Source organism: Patella vulgata, chromosome 2 (genome assembly GCF_932274485.2).
Source record: "Patella vulgata chromosome 2, xgPatVulg1.2, whole genome shotgun sequence".
In the NCBI taxonomy this organism is placed as follows: Eukaryota; Metazoa; Mollusca; class Gastropoda; family Patellidae; genus Patella; species Patella vulgata.
Window position 1 is genome coordinate 65,482,511 of NC_065880.2, and position 18,777 is coordinate 65,501,287.

At 35.4% G+C, this 18,777-nt stretch overlaps 1 protein-coding gene across 3 annotated transcripts in view; it reads right to left on the bottom strand.

Moving 5' to 3' along the window:
- Positions 1 to 216: 216 nt before the first annotated feature.
- Positions 217 to 18,777, bottom strand: part of LOC126811173 (dehydrodolichyl diphosphate synthase complex subunit DHDDS) — a 94,818-nt gene continuing 76,257 nt past the window's right edge. For 2 of the 3 annotated variants that reach the window (XM_050536715.1, XM_050536714.1), the window contains exons 2-4: positions 9,436 to 9,592; positions 5,676 to 5,769; positions 217 to 4,710 (exon numbers count right to left, since the gene is read on the bottom strand). In XM_050536715.1, the coding sequence (XP_050392672.1) occupies positions 1,694 to 3,997 (2,304 nt within the window). In that variant the 5' untranslated portion in view covers positions 3,998 to 4,710; positions 5,676 to 5,769; positions 9,436 to 9,592 and the 3' untranslated portion in view covers positions 217 to 1,693. Of the gene's footprint in view, positions 4,711 to 5,675; positions 5,770 to 6,187; positions 8,439 to 9,435; positions 9,593 to 18,777 lie in introns of those variants that run through there. The other variant, XM_050536716.1, reaches the window with a different exon arrangement.

Here is an 18,777-nt window from a genome sequence, read left to right on the forward strand (position 1 = left end):
GACTATATCACAGTAAAAATTTTACCGTAAAATTTACAGACAAATGGCTGGCAGCTAGGTTGCCAACTAATGTACGTAAAAATTACGACACACCATAAATATATTTTTACGAACATGTAAAAAACTTATGGTATGATAAGCACCAAAAAGACATTAATTACTTAAGTTTAAAAACAGAATTTTTTAATTATTCAAAACAAGATATAATTCCTCAAAATGCTTTTACATGATAGTTTAAGATATAATAAAAAGACCTGAAAATACTGGAAATTGGAGATTACTGTCAGTAAGTAAAGCTAACAATTGCCTTAAAAAAAACCTGTCAACCACAAATCCATATTTTTAAAATATTTGATCAAGAGCAGGTTTGCTATTACAATTGGAGGTTTAGAGATTGAAAATATTCTTTGGCTGTCAAGCAGTTTGGTGGTATATTTCAACAAAAACAAAGCTCTTTACATAATTCTTCATTAATAATAATGAACATTTGTACATGGAAAAATGAAGACTTTAAAAAAAAAAGAAAAAGAATCTGTTACCCTTACTAACAAGGGAAATAACTCTCCAAAATATTTGTCAAGTTCTCTAAGACAGGCAAACACAAATTTCCAGCAAGTAAAAAATGAAAATTTCCATGGATGTATCAAATAATGGGTAGCAACAAAATACAAATGTCCAAAGGAAAGTTCATGAAAAATTTAACAATAATAAAATTATCTATTCAAATTCTTATACATGTAACATTTACATTATAATATTTAAATGAATTTTTATAGTATAACAATAACATTCAGAATCTATTCTACAAATATAAAATCAGTGTGTTACAATAGTATTACCCTCAAATCTTTTTCTAAAATCTTACCAAGGTATTATAATATTTACCTCAAATCTATTATTTAAAAAATCAACAACATGAAAGTAAAACTATCACCTTATCAGTAAATTATAACAGTAAAACATGATCTAATGAAATCATGAAAATTTTTGGAGATTAACGAATTTGCATTCTAAATGTTTAAATGAACAATTTAAAATCTAACAATTATTGAACCCCAAAAGTATCATGACTTTAGAACAAGAACAGCATCAATGCAGAATTCCTATTATTGTACCTTGAATAATAATAATAATAACAGTTTATTCACAACTACATGTACAGGCATGAGTATGGAAGTTACAACAAACGTTTCACATTGTGAAACATAACAATATCTATCTACATGTCTTACAAAATAACATTAATTTTCAAGATGGTGTATGGTAGAAAACCTCCCAACATAGTCATGGTTACCAAGACGTCTAAAATGTACCAGGTTTAGTTGTCCGAGACTACAAATCATAACACTTTTAATTCTTTACTTTCAATGATAACTGATATATATTCATTGTTTTTTTGGGGGGGGTTTTGTACATAAATCATTGGGTAATATATTAGAAAATAATTATAGTTGCATTTAGGTACCAAAACGTGTAATATTTATGTAAATATATAGTTGATAAACATTGTCACTATGAAACACATGCTTTGTTTACCTTAAAGACTGGTGTTGAAAGAAGAATTGCCATGGTCCGTAAGAACACCCCTATTTTGGCTTAAGAAAATAACATTTTATAACTAATGGCAGTATTTGACAGCAATTTAAAAAAAAAAAAAAAAAAAAAAAAAAAAATGTACAGCTTGTTTCAATGATTAGCTTAATCTCTGTTTGAAAATGTATACAATTTTGCACAATAACTCTGCCTGAGTATGTACATTCCTTAGTGAGAATGGCATAAATTGATTCAGTCTCGTTGATAAAAATTTAGATGGAACTCGACTACTGACAAAGTTAATGTACCAATCCCAAAATGAAATGTATAGATGAGAGTTGCACATTTTTAAGAAGAAGAAGAAGAAGAAATTTTTATTATAGTGAAGAAGGAAGTGCCACTCATCTTCGATACTTCCAGAATGACACATTACACACAATCTATCCTCGATCTTTTGACTAGTATAACGGCCAGTCTCAATTCTCAGGGGTAGAATACCACACCTGAACTGGGCTAAATGTGATCTTTCAACTTTGCTAAGAATGGTGGTGACATAAGTCTCTGTACTAAATGTATCTTTAAATTTGGTGTACGTTCGAAGTTTGGAGACAGATTTTATTTCGCTCGACCAGTCATTTGAGTAGTTATTAATAAGTTTTTGTTCTATTTCTTTTATATTACATTGTTGTTTGTTACTGAAAATGTGACCCATTTGAACACTATTGAACACGGATTTTACTTTGGAGCACCAGTTCCCATTTTCGTTATTATAATCAGCTTCGAACACATCTTTAATTAAACGATCAGACCTCATTGATACAAGATTGTTCCACAACTTCACCATATTGGTCCATCGTCGTATAAAGCATGGTGTCCAACCTATATCGCCATTATAGGCCACCTTAGGCGCAAACCTGTGGAGTCCAAAGAAATAACGTATTGCTCGGTTTTGTGTTTGATCAATCTTGTCAAATTGTTTGAATCCCCAAACACCAGAGCAATAATCAGTTATAGGAACAACACAACTTTCATACAGTTTTTCATATGTTTTAAAGCTTATTGTTTTATAAGAATGTATTTTTGAAATGACAGCCCCCATGGCGCGACTTCCAGATTGCGAAAGTATTGTGGCACAGTTTTCAAAGTTTAAGTGTTCATCCAATGTTATTCCTAGGTATTTATAAGAAGAGGCATACTCTATATTTTGTGTACCGAATTGAAATTGGGACGTACTCTTTGGTTTCCTTTTTGGTCTAAAATGAACTATATTTGTTTTAGAGTTATTAATGGACAACCTCCACTTTTTACACCACTCAGCTGTATAATCGAGCATCGTTTGTAGATCCGATTCCGTGGGTGCTAGCAAAATAATATCATCGGCATAGAGTAAAACACAAACTTTTCGACCACCAATATCAATGCCTTTATTAAGCTCGTTTAGACCTCTTGCCAAATCGTTAATGTACAAATTAAATAATGTTGGCGATAAATTATCACCTTGACGAACTCCAGATGAACAGGGAAACGAAACTGATGTCTGACTATTTATCCTCACATATGATGAGGTGTTTGTGTACATAGATTTAATCGAATTGTAGAAATTACCGTCAACATTATTAATAAGGAGCTTATAGAACAACGACTCTCTGTCAATACAATCAAGAGCTTTTTGAAAATCAATGAATGCGGAAAACGAATGCTGTTTATTTAATATCCGTGTTCGAACGATAGAGTTCGTTACGAATACATGATCTAGACACGACCGGTGTGGTCTGAAACCGTTTTGTTCTTCGACTATAACATTATTGTCCTCGAGAAAAGATACAAGACGTATATTTAAGAGAGACGAATACAGTTTGCTTACACATGATAAAAGGTTTATGCTTCGATAGTTTGTTGGAATGCGGGGGTCCTTTGACGAGTCCTTCGGGATGGGGGATAATATCGCTGTCTTCCATGCGGATGGGACATATCCTGTGTTTAGACATAGTTGAAATAGGCGGAGTAGAACATTTTTAACACGTGCGTACCTCAATACTTCATACGGTAGTTTGTCGTTTCCACATGATTTTCCATTTTCAGCTTTTATTATAACAATATCTAGTTCATTCGCAGTGATGTCACTGTTAAGATGATCATTAGAATGAAATGAGTCATCCTGCATACGGCGTTCTAATTCACATTTTATTTTGACGACTTGCTCATGGAAATCACTATTGAATTCACTATTTGTTGAGGGGCTGTATACTTTTGAGAAATCAGAGGCCCATTTATTCAAAACTTCATCTTTATCAAAAATGATATCACCGTTGTCATTATAGACTTCGAAGGGTATTGACTTACTCCTTTTAGGTCCAAGTTTCTTAAAATGATCCCACAATTTTTTAGGATTTTCGAGGAGGATAATTTTACAAATATACCAAATTGTGAATGGACAAACTAAATGACCAACAGATTTTTCCATTAAAGTAAACGGACATCTTATTAAAAGTACAATAAGAAGATCAAGTTTAATTAAGAAAATTCATTACAAAGATTTTACAAATGTACCAAATTGTGGATGGACAAACTAGATGACTAACAGATATTTCCATCAAAGTAAACTGACATCTCATCAAAAGTAAAATAAGATCAAGTTTAATTAAGAAGATTCATTAAAAAGATTTCTTGCAGTGTTTTTAAAGCCTCATTTACAAAGTACCACTCATAAAAGGGCCGTGGCTCGGTCCCTTATCCCCAATTTTATCCACACTATGTGTGGTTTGCAACGATACATATCACAGTATTTCTTCTTGGACGTGTTTCCAGTTCTGTAAGAAATGTCAACAAAACAATGGCGACACACTGTCACATTATTAGTCACGGCTTTTCCATCTGACGTTTTTAATTCAAAATGTTCGCATGTCCGTGATTTGTGGTTCGCCGTAGAAAACGGACAGTTAAAATATCTGTACCATGTTAACCGAACCGTGGTACAGGATTTAAAACACTTTGACCCGAAATGTGACATCTAAACCACCGTATACCATCTCACGGTACCAGTATATTGCTGCAACCATACTTCATCCATTCAAAATTTGAAGGTTCAGTAATTAGTTATATCACTTTTTGGCACACTTGAGTCTTCCTCTTTTTCATGATTTCTGTCCGTTATCTGGGTTTATTTCAAAAATGCACCTGCAAAACAAATATTCTCAATCAGGTTTTTTCTTTATGACATCCATTTCAAAAGAACACATTTTAATTAAGGAAAAGGGAGCTAAATGTGCAAGAAAATGAAGTTTCATGTCCACAAACAGGAGACTAAACATACCACACAGGAGAATACTACCAGTGTAGACTGGAATAACCAGACACCAATGACTGCCATTCAATTTGGACACTTTGCATATTTTGCCGAGCATAACTGATTAGAAATTACACTAAAAAGAGTAACAACTGAATGTAAATCAGATTATATATACAATCATTTTACATTATTGCTTTGCGACCTATTTGTGTTCATTTCTAGGTGCCAAAGAATACAGATTTAGCTCCTTTACTTTTAAGTTAGGTTGAACTTCTCTGATCATATTGGTATTCGCTAAAGCAACACCCATCGTTTTATCGTGGGTTAAAACCCACGCTTTCTAATCTTCTCTCATTACCGCATCTTGGGTTTCTGATCAGATTTTTGGACAAACCACTGGCGACTCTGCACCTATGACAGGTAAAACCAGATTAAAATGGGATTCACCTGTTGCTAATAGGACCCACCCCAAGGGAGAGAAATGGGGTCATTTTTGGACTAATAATATATAACATGTAGAATTTTATATCAATAATTCACTTTAAACCATAGGTATTTATAAACAGTCGGAGGAAAACGAAAGACCCAGAAAAAACCGAACAAGGTTAGTCAGGCAATTTTACTCCTTTCCACGCCACTTGACTCAAAGACATACATTCTGACCTAACTAAGGCCCATGTTGTTAGACCATGAACCTTATATAATATGCTCCATGGTTAGACCATTCATCCAACCACCCTCTCAAATTTCAAGGTCCAAGCAGAGGGCAGGAAGTGTTGGTTTTCACTGACAATGTTGTTGATGTGCTCAATTCCCCAAATTATTATCTTCAATCTTGTAATTTTTCTTTTACCTTTGAAAAAATTTCAGTAACCCAGGCAGAGAAAGGCTGGGTAGGCTACTCAATAGATGACAGGAATGGCACTCAAAGATGCAATAAGTTGTGCCTAAAAAAATAGTAAAATGAAAAATTAAAGATCTTATTATCCAGACATTGACAATTCCCTCAATATAAATTCTTAATGCTTATTATTATTAATAATGATGGTTTTCAGCTGTAGTCCTGGCTACTAAGATAAAGATAATAGACATGGACATGAAGCCCAGAAATGTTAGCCCTTCATATAGTTCATATATTTATTTTTATCAATGAGTTTGAATGGGTTATGTCATCCGAGTAGCCTCAACTAGAACTGAAGCCTCCAGAAACAATGCTAAAAAATATTAGGCCTAGCACTAGCAGTAGCAGTAGCACTAGCAGTATGTCCATTTGTCAAAAATCAGTTACCCCGTACATTTTTACGAATGTCAAGAATCAATCTGTATGAAACAAAGATGTGTGCCTACTATATAATCATTACTTACCTAAAACTGCAATGTTGGGTATTGACTGTAGTGTTCAACCATAGAACTATACCATCTATGGTTCAACTATTGTGCTCGATGCAGAGCCAGCAGTGGGATTCCTCTTTGCCTCTAACTAACGGTATTCGCAGTAATGGCACCCAGGAAGACCGATGACGTCACTCTAATTTAAGCACCCGTATGTCATATTTACGGGAGAAATTTCGACTTCTCAAATATTTACAGACTTGTGTCTGTTATCAGGATAACAGAACTGCGCTGTAGCCGTTTTACAGAAACAATAAAATTGTAAAAATTACAGAAAACGCTTACAGTGTACGCGGTCCCTTGCCAGGGCTTTCCTCCTACTCCACTGAAGTGAAGTAAGAGTGCAAACGTCCCACTCACTGACCCACCGTAGCTCCTACTTCATTTAGATTCACGACATGGGAGCTCGGTTCATTGTTTCTTGCCAGACGCTTCGTCCTACGCCACTGACAAGGGTGGACATACCCAGCAAAATCACGATGAACTTTGATGAAGTTAGAGAGCAAACGTGCTACTCACTGAGCCACCGTAGCCCTCACTTCATTCGATTTCGGACAAGGAATCTCGTTTTTTATTTATACCATTCGAACGACTATACCACTGACAAGCCGGAACCACGACCGAAAAATGAGAACTTTGATGAAGTAAGAGAGCAAACGTCCTACTCACTGAGTCATCGTAGCTCACGCTTCATTTAGATTCCGGACACGGTATCTCGGTTATTTGTATTCCCTAACGCTATACGTTGTCCCTTCTCAGGCCCTCCGTCCTAGGGTGGACATCGCCAGAAAATTACGACGAACTTTGATGAAGTTAGAGAGCAAACGTCCTACTCACTGGGCCACTGTAGAACCAACTTTATTTTGATTACAGGCACGGGACCTCATTTTTTTAAATCCCATTCGAACGACTATGCCTTGTCCCTTGTCAGACTCTACATTCTACAACACTGACAAGACCACGCATCAAAAAACCCGATGAAGGTTGATGAAGTTAGAGGGCAAAGAAAGATTCGACCGAAGCCTTTTAAAATCGATTACAGAATACAATATTATCTGTGCAAGAAGAGATTAAAATGGTTTAGGACTATTAAATTTTCTAGACCTTCATACATTTCCAAATATAAATGCCGATACGGTAGTCAGTGGACATGCGTATAAACTGCACTTCCGAGGCGAGAACACGAGAAGTCGAGATTGTGACGAAGTGAGGGAGCTAGAACACGAGAAGACGAGATTAGCCCAAAGGCGAGGGAACGAGAACACAAGGTTTTTCAAAGGCGAGAACACGAGAGGGCGAGAGTGCGAGAACACGAGGTTTTTCAAAGGCGAGAACACGAGGGAGCGAGAAGTCGAGGGACGAGAACACGAGAAGTCGAGGTGAAAGTAATCTCATGTTCTCGGGGCGAGATCCTCGTATTCTCGCCCTATTTCCTTGTGTTCTCGTCTTCTCGCGGCGAGAAGACGAGATTCTGAAATGGCCGCAATAGGCTTCCATACATTACGGCCCATAGTAACACAGCGACGCGCAATGCATCTTGGGAATTGTCTGTCATAAACACACACAGACAGTTCGCTCAACGACGTTACGATATCTATAATATCGATAAACTAAATCTCTTTAATTTCGTAGTTTTATAGTATTTTCGGTAACAAAACTACCGAGAATTATCACATACAATCATACGTACGTTAGTTGTATGTGTTTTTCGGAAATTTATAAAACATGATTCATATTTTTAAAACATGCATAGATAAAGCGTGGTACAGCCCGGAATGAAGTGAGAGACGGCATTTGTGACAGTTTATGAATTTGTCTATAAGGCCGTAAATTATTGTCGATTTTAAAAAGTTTTTATTAACTTTAAAACTAATCCACCAAATACTTGTTGTTTCAATTCCCAGATTTGAAATGTAATTTCCATACACCTTAAAATGGACCATTTGAAAATGTCAAAGTGCCCCGCCCTTTTTTGGATAAGGCCTATTTTACTCAACATCAACATGGTTTACCTTTGTCTTCTAGAGGTTATTACTGTGTGATTTTCGTATTTATGTTATGTTAATAAAGTAAGCTTTCATTAAAATATAAAAAAATAATTTAAAAATATTAAAATCGAATTTCAAATAGGCATATAATGTTTTCCAATAAACAGATTTGAGCCGTTGGTTGTTTTCCAAGATAAAATACCTTTGGCCCAACGTTGACTCACTGTGTGCTTTTATGATTTTTGTTCTATTAATTAATGTAGGCTTTCATTTTTTTAAAAAAAAAATAAATAATAATTAACGATATTAAAATTCTATTTGAAATAGGCCTATAAATTTTTTCAATAAACATTATTTGAGTTGATTGGTTTCTCTTTTTACAAACAAGTATAAACCAAAAACAACTTTAGAATGAATACTTTGCATATTGCTCTGGGTGTCATGTAATGTTTTGACGGACTTTATAGGCCCCCTATACCATGAAATTATCCATTTTACACAACTACACAAGAATATATTAAATTATTATAAATCTGAAGTTTGCTCTAGATATCCATGACATTAGGTCTGATCTGTGTTCAGATACTTTTATTTTTGTGATTTTTTTTGTCAACTGATTATTTAGAAATAGAAAATTTAGTTTATACTGTGTACTTATGGACTTATCTGCCATGAAAACTGAAGTTAACCATACAGCATACTATTACTAGATAATGACAGAGTAAATTAAAATTATTTTGAATTACTGAATGGTTTAAAATAAGTGACAGTGCTTCAGTAAATATTTTATTGGTCGGATTAAGGCCTACCAGTAAAAGGGGAAATGTGATTTTGAATAGCATAACAGTATTAGGCTTACTGTATTAAAAGCTTATTGCAACTGAAAATTGAGCAAAATAATATTTTTGTTATGAAATTTGGAAAGGTATACTTAACACTTAAATTGTTTACCACAAGTAATTGTAGACCTACATTAACATAGAATCACATTTTTCGATACACAAAATAATGTAAAAAGAACATGTGCAACTACAGACTTAATGGGTAAAGCTTAGCCTACGATTTAAAATTTTATCCTTTAAAAATCACAACTACATGTAATTCTAAAATTACGAAAATACTAGATAGCATGCGATAAAGAATGCAAGGAATGAGTTGGTTTACATCGAAGCGCAACTAGTTCTTGTCCCGCAAAAGCGCAACTACTAAAAAAAGATCTACAATTTAAATTACCTGATATTAATACGTTTATTAGACCTAAGACTATGACATGCCGTGGATTCAAGTGGCGTGGTTTCGATTCCCCGCTTGTACGCGACAGGTGTAGGGTTGCCTGTCCAACCTCGTGGGTTTTCTCCGGGTGCTCCAGTCTCCTCTCACTCAGTCACTGCTAAAAAAAAAAGACCCATCAATTGAATTATCGAAATAAAACTGAACCATGTTAGTCCCGAAATTACCTTGATTTGATTTAGCTTAGACAAGTTAGAGCGAGAGGTCATATTATCATAAGTTAGATGGCCTAAAGAAGTATACCTATAGATCTACTTTCTATAGGCCTACAGTACCCAGTACTACCGAACACAATTTGGCGACCTATTCGGCTAGCGACCTATTCGACCGATCCAGTTGGCAACCTATTCTGAATAAATTCAACAGTCGCCCAAACTCATCTATTTTTATCAACCAATCAAATCCAACGTTACGTCTATCAAATGAAAGTAGAATATATTATTATTTATCCATTCCTTTAGCTCAGAATAGAGATGTATTTTTGCATTATCTTACAAAATTCTGGACGTCCAACTAAATATATTCCGAAAGGTAAATAAATAAGCTTTCCAAATATTATTAGTAAAAGTTGGCACAGTCATATTAAAGGGATGCACTCTCATCCTAAACATGGCCAATTTTGAAAAAAAAATTAAAGGGAAAGACTGTTAATGTTAATACCCCGTGTCAAAATTCGGACCATCGTACAAAATTCTGATGATCCAACTAAATATATTCTAAAAGGTAATTGAATAAGCTTTCCAAATCTTATTAGTAAAAGTTGGCACAATCATACTAAAGGGGTGCGCTCTCAACCTGAACATTTTTCTATATTTTAAAGTGAAAGAACGGTAATATTCCGAGTCAAAATTCGGATCATCGTACAAAATTATGAGCATTGGGCTATATATATTCTGAGAGGTAATTGAATAAGCTTTCTAAATATTATTAGTAAAAGTTGGCACAATCATATTAATGGGGTGCGCTCTCGTCCTAAACGTCGCCTATTTTTCAATATTTTTAAAGTGAAAGAACGGTAATATTCCGAGTCAAAATTAGAACCATCGTACAAAATTCTGAGCATCCAGCTATATATATTCTGAAAGGTAATTGGAAAGGTATTCTGAAAGGTAATTGGATAAGCTTTCCAAATAATATTAGTAAAAGTTGGCACAATCATATTAAAGGAGCGCGCTCTCAACCTGAACATAGCCAATTTTTCAATATTCTAAATGTAAAGATAGACCTGTATTTTTTCGAAGTCCCAATTCGGATCATCGTACACAATTCTGAGCATCCAGCTATATATATTCTGAAAGATAATTGAATAAGCTTTCTAAATAATATTAGTAAAAGTTGGCACAATCATATTAAAGGGGTGCGCTCTCATCCTAAACTTCGCCAATTTTTCAATATTTTAAAGTGAAAGAACAGTAGTATTCCGAGTCAAAATACGGACCATCGTACAAAATTCTGAGCATCCAGCTATATATATTCTGAAAGATATTTGAATAAGCTTTCAAATATTATTAGTAAAAGTTGGCACAATCATATTAAAGGGGCGCGCTCTCAACCTGAATATAGCCAATTTTTCAATATTCTAAATGCAAAGATAGGCCGGTATTTTTTTCGAAGTCGAAATTCAGATCATCGTATAAAATTCTGAGCATTCAGCTATATATATTCTGAAAGATAATTGAATAAGCTTTCCAAATATTATTAGTAAAAGTTGGCACAATCATATTAAAGGGACGCGCTCTCAACCTCAATAAAGCCAATTTTTCAATATTCTAAATGTAAAGATAGACCTGTATTTTATTCGAAGTCCAAATTCGGATCATCGTACAAAATTCTGAGCATCTAGCTATATATATTCTGAACAGTAATTGAATAAGCTTTCTAAATATTATTAGTAAAATTTGGCACAATATATATTCTGAAAGGTAATTGAATAAGCTTTTCAAATATACTTAGTAAAATATGGCACAATCATATTAAAGGGGTGCGCTCTCATCCTAAACGTCGCCAATTTTTCAATATTTTAAAGTGAAAGAACGGTAATATTCCGAGTCAAAATTCGGACCATCGTACAAAATTCTGAGCATCTAGCTATATATATTCTGAAAGGTAATTGAATAAGCTTTTCAAATATACTTAGTAAAATATGGCACAATCATATTAAAGGGGTGCGCTCTCATCCTAAACGTCGACAATTTTTAAATATTTTAAAGTGAAAGAACGGTAATATTCCGAGTCAAAATTCGGACCATCGTACAAAATTCTGAGCATCTAGCTATATATATTCTGAAAGGTAATTGAAAAAGCTTTCCAAATATTATTAGTAAAAGTTGGCACAATCATATTAAAGGGGTGCGTTCTCAACCTGAACATAGTCAATTTTTCAATATTCTAAATGCAAAGATAGGCCGGTATTTTTTTCGAAGTCCCAATTCGGATCATCGTACACAATTCTGAGCATCCAGCTATATATATTCTGAAAGGTAATTGAATAAACTTTTCAAATATACTTAGTAAAATATGGCACAATCATATTAAAGGGGTGCGCTCTCATCCTAAACGTCGCCAATTTTTCAATATTTTAAAGTGAAAGAACAGTAGTATTCCGAGTCAAAATACGGACCATCGTACAAAATTCTGAGCATCCAGCTATATATATTCTGAAAGATATTTGAATAAGCTTTCCAAATATTATTAGTAAGGTCTAGCTTTACATTTAGAATATTGAAAAATTGGCTATGTTCAGGTTGAGAGCGCGCCCCTTTAATATGATTGTGCCAACTTTTACTAATAATATTTGGAAAGCTTATCCAATTACCTTTTAGAATATATTTAGTTGGATCATCAGAATTTTGTACGATGGTCCGAATTTTGGCACGGGGTATTAACATTAACAGTCTTTCCCTTTAATTTTTTTTTCAAAATTGACCATGTTTAGGATGAGAGTGCATCCCTTTAATATGACTGTGCCAACTTTTACTAATAATATTTGGAAAACTTATTTATTTACCTTTCGGAATATATTTAGTTGGATGTCCAGAATTTTGTAAGATAATGCGAAAATACATCTCTATTCTGAGCTAAAGGAATGGATAAATAATAATATATTCTACTTTCATTTGATAGACGTAACTTTGGATTTGATTGGTTGATAAAAATAGATGAGTTTAGACGACTGTTGAATTTATTATGAATAGGTTGCCTACGAACAGGTTGCCAGCTGGATCGGTCGAATAGGTCGCTAGCCGAATAGGTCGCCAAATTGTGTTCGGTCTCAGTACTCTACATTGGAATATACCATAATATGCAATATAATGCCAATTAAAGGAGCTAAATCGCTAACATTTGGGACCTAGAAATTCACAAAAGTGGGTCGCAACGCATATAATACTGTAATATGAATGTATATAAACTGATTTACATTTAATGGTTTCCGTTTTTAAACCAATTTCAAATCAGTCATGTTCGCCGAAGTAAATCAGCAATCTCAATCGAGTGCAAATTTCTAGCGTCTAGTTATTCTAGTCTACATAACTCCATTTGATTTGGTGCAATGTGTCTAGCCTCGTCCCTCGAGTATCTCAATACAACTGGGGCTGAAGCGCATTATGGTACACGATTCGTGTACCAATGTTAAAAAAATTATTTTATCTTAAATATCGGATATCAGAAGCTCATCTTTTCCCGGTAAGTTTACATCATCAATTTTGATTTAAATTGACCAATAATTCGTGTTTTCGATGTCGAAGATTTTGGAGGATTTTGAGTTACGGACTTAGGTCCTTTAATCAATCAAATATGAAAACACCTTTCACCAAATGTGTACTCTTACAAAATAAAATTTTTGATGATATATACTGCTGTTTATGGTGGTTGATAGTGGCCATGTTAAATCTCGCCCTTTTCATAACGCGACATCACGACAGTATTGACGCAATCATACGACACTTTATTCTGTCGTATCATCGTGTTATTTTTATCGTAACGTCGAGATGTCGACTTATTGTCCTAGTCTCTTTCTACAAGTCACAAAAATACAGCTGTACTCATTACATCATATATAGGCCTAAGTAGTAGATTTGATAAATATAAAAGTGATAGTAGGAAAACGTTGATTAATTATTTGTTTTCTCAAAATAATGAAACATTTTGTGTCCACAAGTGAATTATATTTGGTATTATATTTAAAAAATCTAGAATTACAATAGCAGGACCAAAGTGAGTTAGCTAAGTTAATTCCTTGAAGAAAAAGTGGTGTCGGGAGGTATCGAACAAGTAAGCATTCATTGCCATGTGTACGACACCCACCAATATTTATAGATGACTGGAGCGATAGTTTAAAAATGATTTCAGAAGACAGGGTGGGAAGGGGATTGTAAAAAACCCAAATCGGGTCACATTCTTTAAAATCACAGCATTATCATAGTGCAGCACGTCACCCCAATAGTTGCAGGAGTTTTTTGGAATGAGGTGGAGAAAATGATTCACAGCCTGTCATTGAGTCAACTGGCGTGGTTTTGAATCCCCGGTTGTACGTGACAAGGTGTAGGGTCGCCTGTCAAATCTCGTGGGTTTTCTCCAGGTCCTCCGGTTTCCTCCCACTGCTAAAGACCCCTACGCGCAAACGATTTATTGAAATAAAATTAAACCATATGTTAGTCCCGAAATGACCTAATTTGTGTCGAGTGGACGTTAAACCCCCTCTCTCTCTCTCTCCCATTTGACATCACTAATGGGATTGAGGCCTAGATGAGTAAAAATAGGCCCAGTAATATCTTCAACTATGAACACACTCTAAAAGCCTCATACCCCCCCCCCCCCCCACGTCACCCAAATAGATGCAGGAGTTTTTTTATGAGGTGGAGAAAACGATTCGCAGCCGTTATTGACCTTATCGCATATAGGCTTGCATCCGTTTGACAACACTGATGGGATTGGGGCCTAGATGAGTAAAAATAGGCCCAGTAATATCTTCAACTATGAATACACCCTAAAAGCCTCATACCCCCCCCCCCCCCCCCACGTCTCTTATTTAGTTTTACAAATAATTCCAGAATCACTAAAATGGTATCAATGATGTTTGATACAACTGGAAAATAATATGTCAAAAATTGATTAAACATGAGAAATATTATTACATATTGAATCCGTATCAGTGATAACTACATTTACTCAATATGTTCCTTCCAATGGATCATCATTTAACATGAAACAAGGAAAGCAGCGATCGAAGAAAAAGATTTAAAAACACACACATTTCAATATGACAGTAGTGATTCGGTCATGCATTTACATTCGAGAGTGTCATGCTTTCTTTGAAAGTAATGATTGTGCCAAATTTGAACAAAGTCAGTTTACATTCGCGGCCTATAGGTAGAGTGTTGACAGATCAAACGTAAAAAAAAACAAAGAAAAAACCAGACCTATAAAAATATATTTCTAAAACTCTTTTAATTTTGAAATAATATTGTTTTCGCGTGTGCTAAGTGTTTCAGCGAATACATGTAGTTACAGAAAGGGTCTTGTAGATTAAGACTATAGCGCATGTGCAGTTTCAAACTTCCGAGACGACAAGTCGACAAGTCAATGATACGACAAAACCAAACTGTCATATCATCGACTTGTCGACTTGTCGTCTCGGAAGTTTAAAACTGCACATGCGCTATAGTCTTAATCTACAAGACCCTTTCTACAACTATTCGCTAAAACACTTATCACACGTGAAAACAATATAATTTCAAAATTAAAAAAGGTTTAGAAAATATATTTTCATAGATCTGTTTTTTTTTAAGGTGTTATCTGTCAACCCTCTGGTATAACTACAGACTGTGGAACTAGATGTTCAAATTTGGCATAATCATTACTTTCAAAGACAGGATGGCATGAAATGAAATGAAATGGGGTTTAACGTCCTACTGTTCTCTCCTAAGCTGGGCTAAAGACGACGGGCATACGCCATACAGTGTGCTATGAGGGAATTTTGCCCGGGAAGCGGCACTACGGCCCGCTCTTATATCGAAATCCAACTGCCAAGGGATCTTTTACGTGCACGCCAATGTGTACACGGGACCTCGGTGTTTCGTACCATCCGAACGACTAGACAGCTGTCATTGTCAGGCCCTCCGTCCTGCATCACTGACAAGGGGGAACCACGCCGGTAAATCTTGATGAATTTTGTCGGCCAATGCAGGGATCGAACCAATCTGTGAAAAAAGTCGTCTAATATCTCTGTAAAAGATGACTGTTTTCAACACATGCAATCACGTCACGCGGTGTCAATCATTGGACCAATGGCGCGTGCATTGTTTATATAAGACGTAACTGCTTCGGGTAGAATGATGCCTTTTACTCATTTTAATACCCATTTATGCTACATAGGAAATATTTTTTACCTACAAATACTTCAAATGTCTTTATTTATTTTTCTAATACATAAAAAATTTTTTTTTAGAATTAAATTTGTCGGAGGAATAATGTTAATATTGGGGACTCATTAAGTCGCATCGATGTCATTCTTATCAGAGGCCTAGCGAATATTCACTTCTGATCAGTGTGGGATCGAACACCCGACCTCCAGGCTAGCTAGCCAGCGTCTTGCCCACGTAGCCACGCGATCCTCTGAAAGGATGATGCTCTCGGGTGTAAATACATGACCGAACCACTACTGTCATATTGAAGACGGGCATACGCCATACTATGAGCGAAATTTTGCCAGGACAGTGCACTATGGCCTACCATTATATCGAATTCCAACTACCAAGGGATATTTTACGTGCCAGGCCCTCTGTCCAGCACAACTGACAAGACCTCGTCGGAAAATCTGGATGAACTTTCTCGTCCAATGAAGGGATCGAACACCCAGCTTTCGGGTTACCGAACCAACGTCTTACCTGCCTAGACACTGCGACTCCCCCGCAAAATATCAAGCACCAAAAACAATGGATCGAGGCCTAGATGATTACACACTATGAAAGCCTCATACGCCCCCCCCTCCCCACGTCTCTTACTTTGTTTTACAAATAATTTCAGAATCAATAAAATGATATCAATGATGTTTGATACGACTGAAAAATAACATGTATAACATTGATTAAACAACATAGGTAGTAATGAGAAATATTACATATTGAATCCGTATTAGTGATAGCGTAGATTTACTCAATACGTTCTTTCCAATAGATCATCATTTAACTTGAAACAAGGGAAACAGTCGATCGAAGAAAACAGATTTAAAAAAAAAAACAGGTTTCAATGTGACAGTAGTGCTTCGGTCATGCATTTACCTCCGAGAGTGCAACCCTTTCTTTGAAAGTAATGATTGTGCCAAATTTGAACAAATTCCATCTAGATTCGCGGCCTGTAGGTAGAGTGTTGACAGATCAAATGTAAAAAAAAACACCCCCCCCCCCCCAAAACCCCAGACCTATAAAAATATATTTTCTTCAACTCTTTTAATTTTGAAATTATATTGTTTTCACATGTGCTAAGTGTTTTAGCGAATATTTATAGAAGGTAATATAATCCTTTAGTGGCATTTAGCAATTGGAAACATAACAAAACTGACACAGTTATATGGGACAACAATCACTGTTTTATTATACACAAGCACAACGTTTCGATAAATATACTCTTATCGTTATCAAGCACAATGATAACGATAAGAGAATACTTATCGAAACGTTGTGCTTGTGTATAATAAAACAGTGATTGTTGTCCCATATAACTGTGTCAGTTTTGTTTATTTATTTATAGAAGGGTCTTGTAGATAAAGACTATAGCGCATGTGCAGTTTTAAACTTCCGAGACGACAAGTCGATGATACGACAGTTTAGTGTTTTGTCGTACCGTCGTATCATCGACTTGTCGTGGCGATAAGTCGATGATACGACAGCACGACAAAATAAGGTCGATGATACGACAAAATCAGACGATCTTACGACAGTTAGTTCTGTCGTAAGATCGCCCGATTTTATCGTAAGATCGTGTGATTTTGTCGTGCCGTCGTATCATCGACTTATCGCCACTGTAAGTCGATGATACGACGACACGACAAAATCACACGATCTTACGACAAAATCACGTGATCTTACGACAGAACAAACTGATGAGTCTTATTGTATCTAATCTGATGTAATGAGTGTAATGAGTACAGCTGTATTTTTGTGACTTGTAGAAAGAGACTATGCCAATAAGTCGACATCTCGACGTTAGGATAAAAATAACACGATGATACGACAGAGTTAAGTGTCGTATGATTGCGCCAATACTGTCGTGATGTCGTGTTGTCGCGTTACGAAAAGGGCGAGATTTAACATGGCCACTATCAGCCACCATAGCTGTTATTATTATCTATAGTATTATAGTATTTTCATCTGTTCAACTGCAAGGCGTCTTCTTTAGCCGACATGTTTAGTGACATTACAGACAAAATGAAGCAGTCGCCACTCTGTGTATTTTTACTGTATTTTTACTCTGTGATGACTATGCATAACAATAGATCGCCCACATTTCTCAGCCAATCAACGTTGGGAATCTTTTTACCGTGTACGGTGTCATGCAGAATACGGCCGTAGTAACTGACGTTAAATTTTGGAGCGACAATTGCATGGGATTCGTTGACATGAATATCAAATACACGTGATCATCGTGACTGATGTTCCTGATGCCGTTTGGTGAGCTATTAAAGTGTGAATGTAATTGTTAAATACTTTTTTTTTATAAAGAAGTTCAACGATGTTAGATAATAACCTAATCTTATCACAAACGTTTATCTATCGAATAATTTATATTCAGATTTCGTATCAAGTCCACTAAATGTTGTCCAAACGCCAATCAACAAATAATACGAGGCTACTTTATTACAAAAACATCGGTGAACAAATCTAATTGATTATTGGGTAAAAAATAATTATAAACAACTGATGAGAAATGTACGATTCAACGATTAGTTGTGGTGTGGAGAAATGTTTGCAGCAAAGTTCCCCCGTAACTTGTGTCGTTCGTTCGTGGAGTTTTAACACGTTCTACCTAGAGTGATGTCTTTGATCTGGCGGGCTAATAATAGCCTAATCAGCATTCTTAATCCAACATCTTTACTTGTAAATGTGTGTGCAACGCTAATCATTATCTACATCGAGATGTAAATTAATTTATGGTCCCATGTCTGCAACTTTATATAGTCGGATGGATTGATTGATGATAGATACGACAGTACACTTTATCAATACACAAAGATGGTTAGATGACCGTTCTCAACCTCTTAATTCTAACGTATAATATTGAGATATT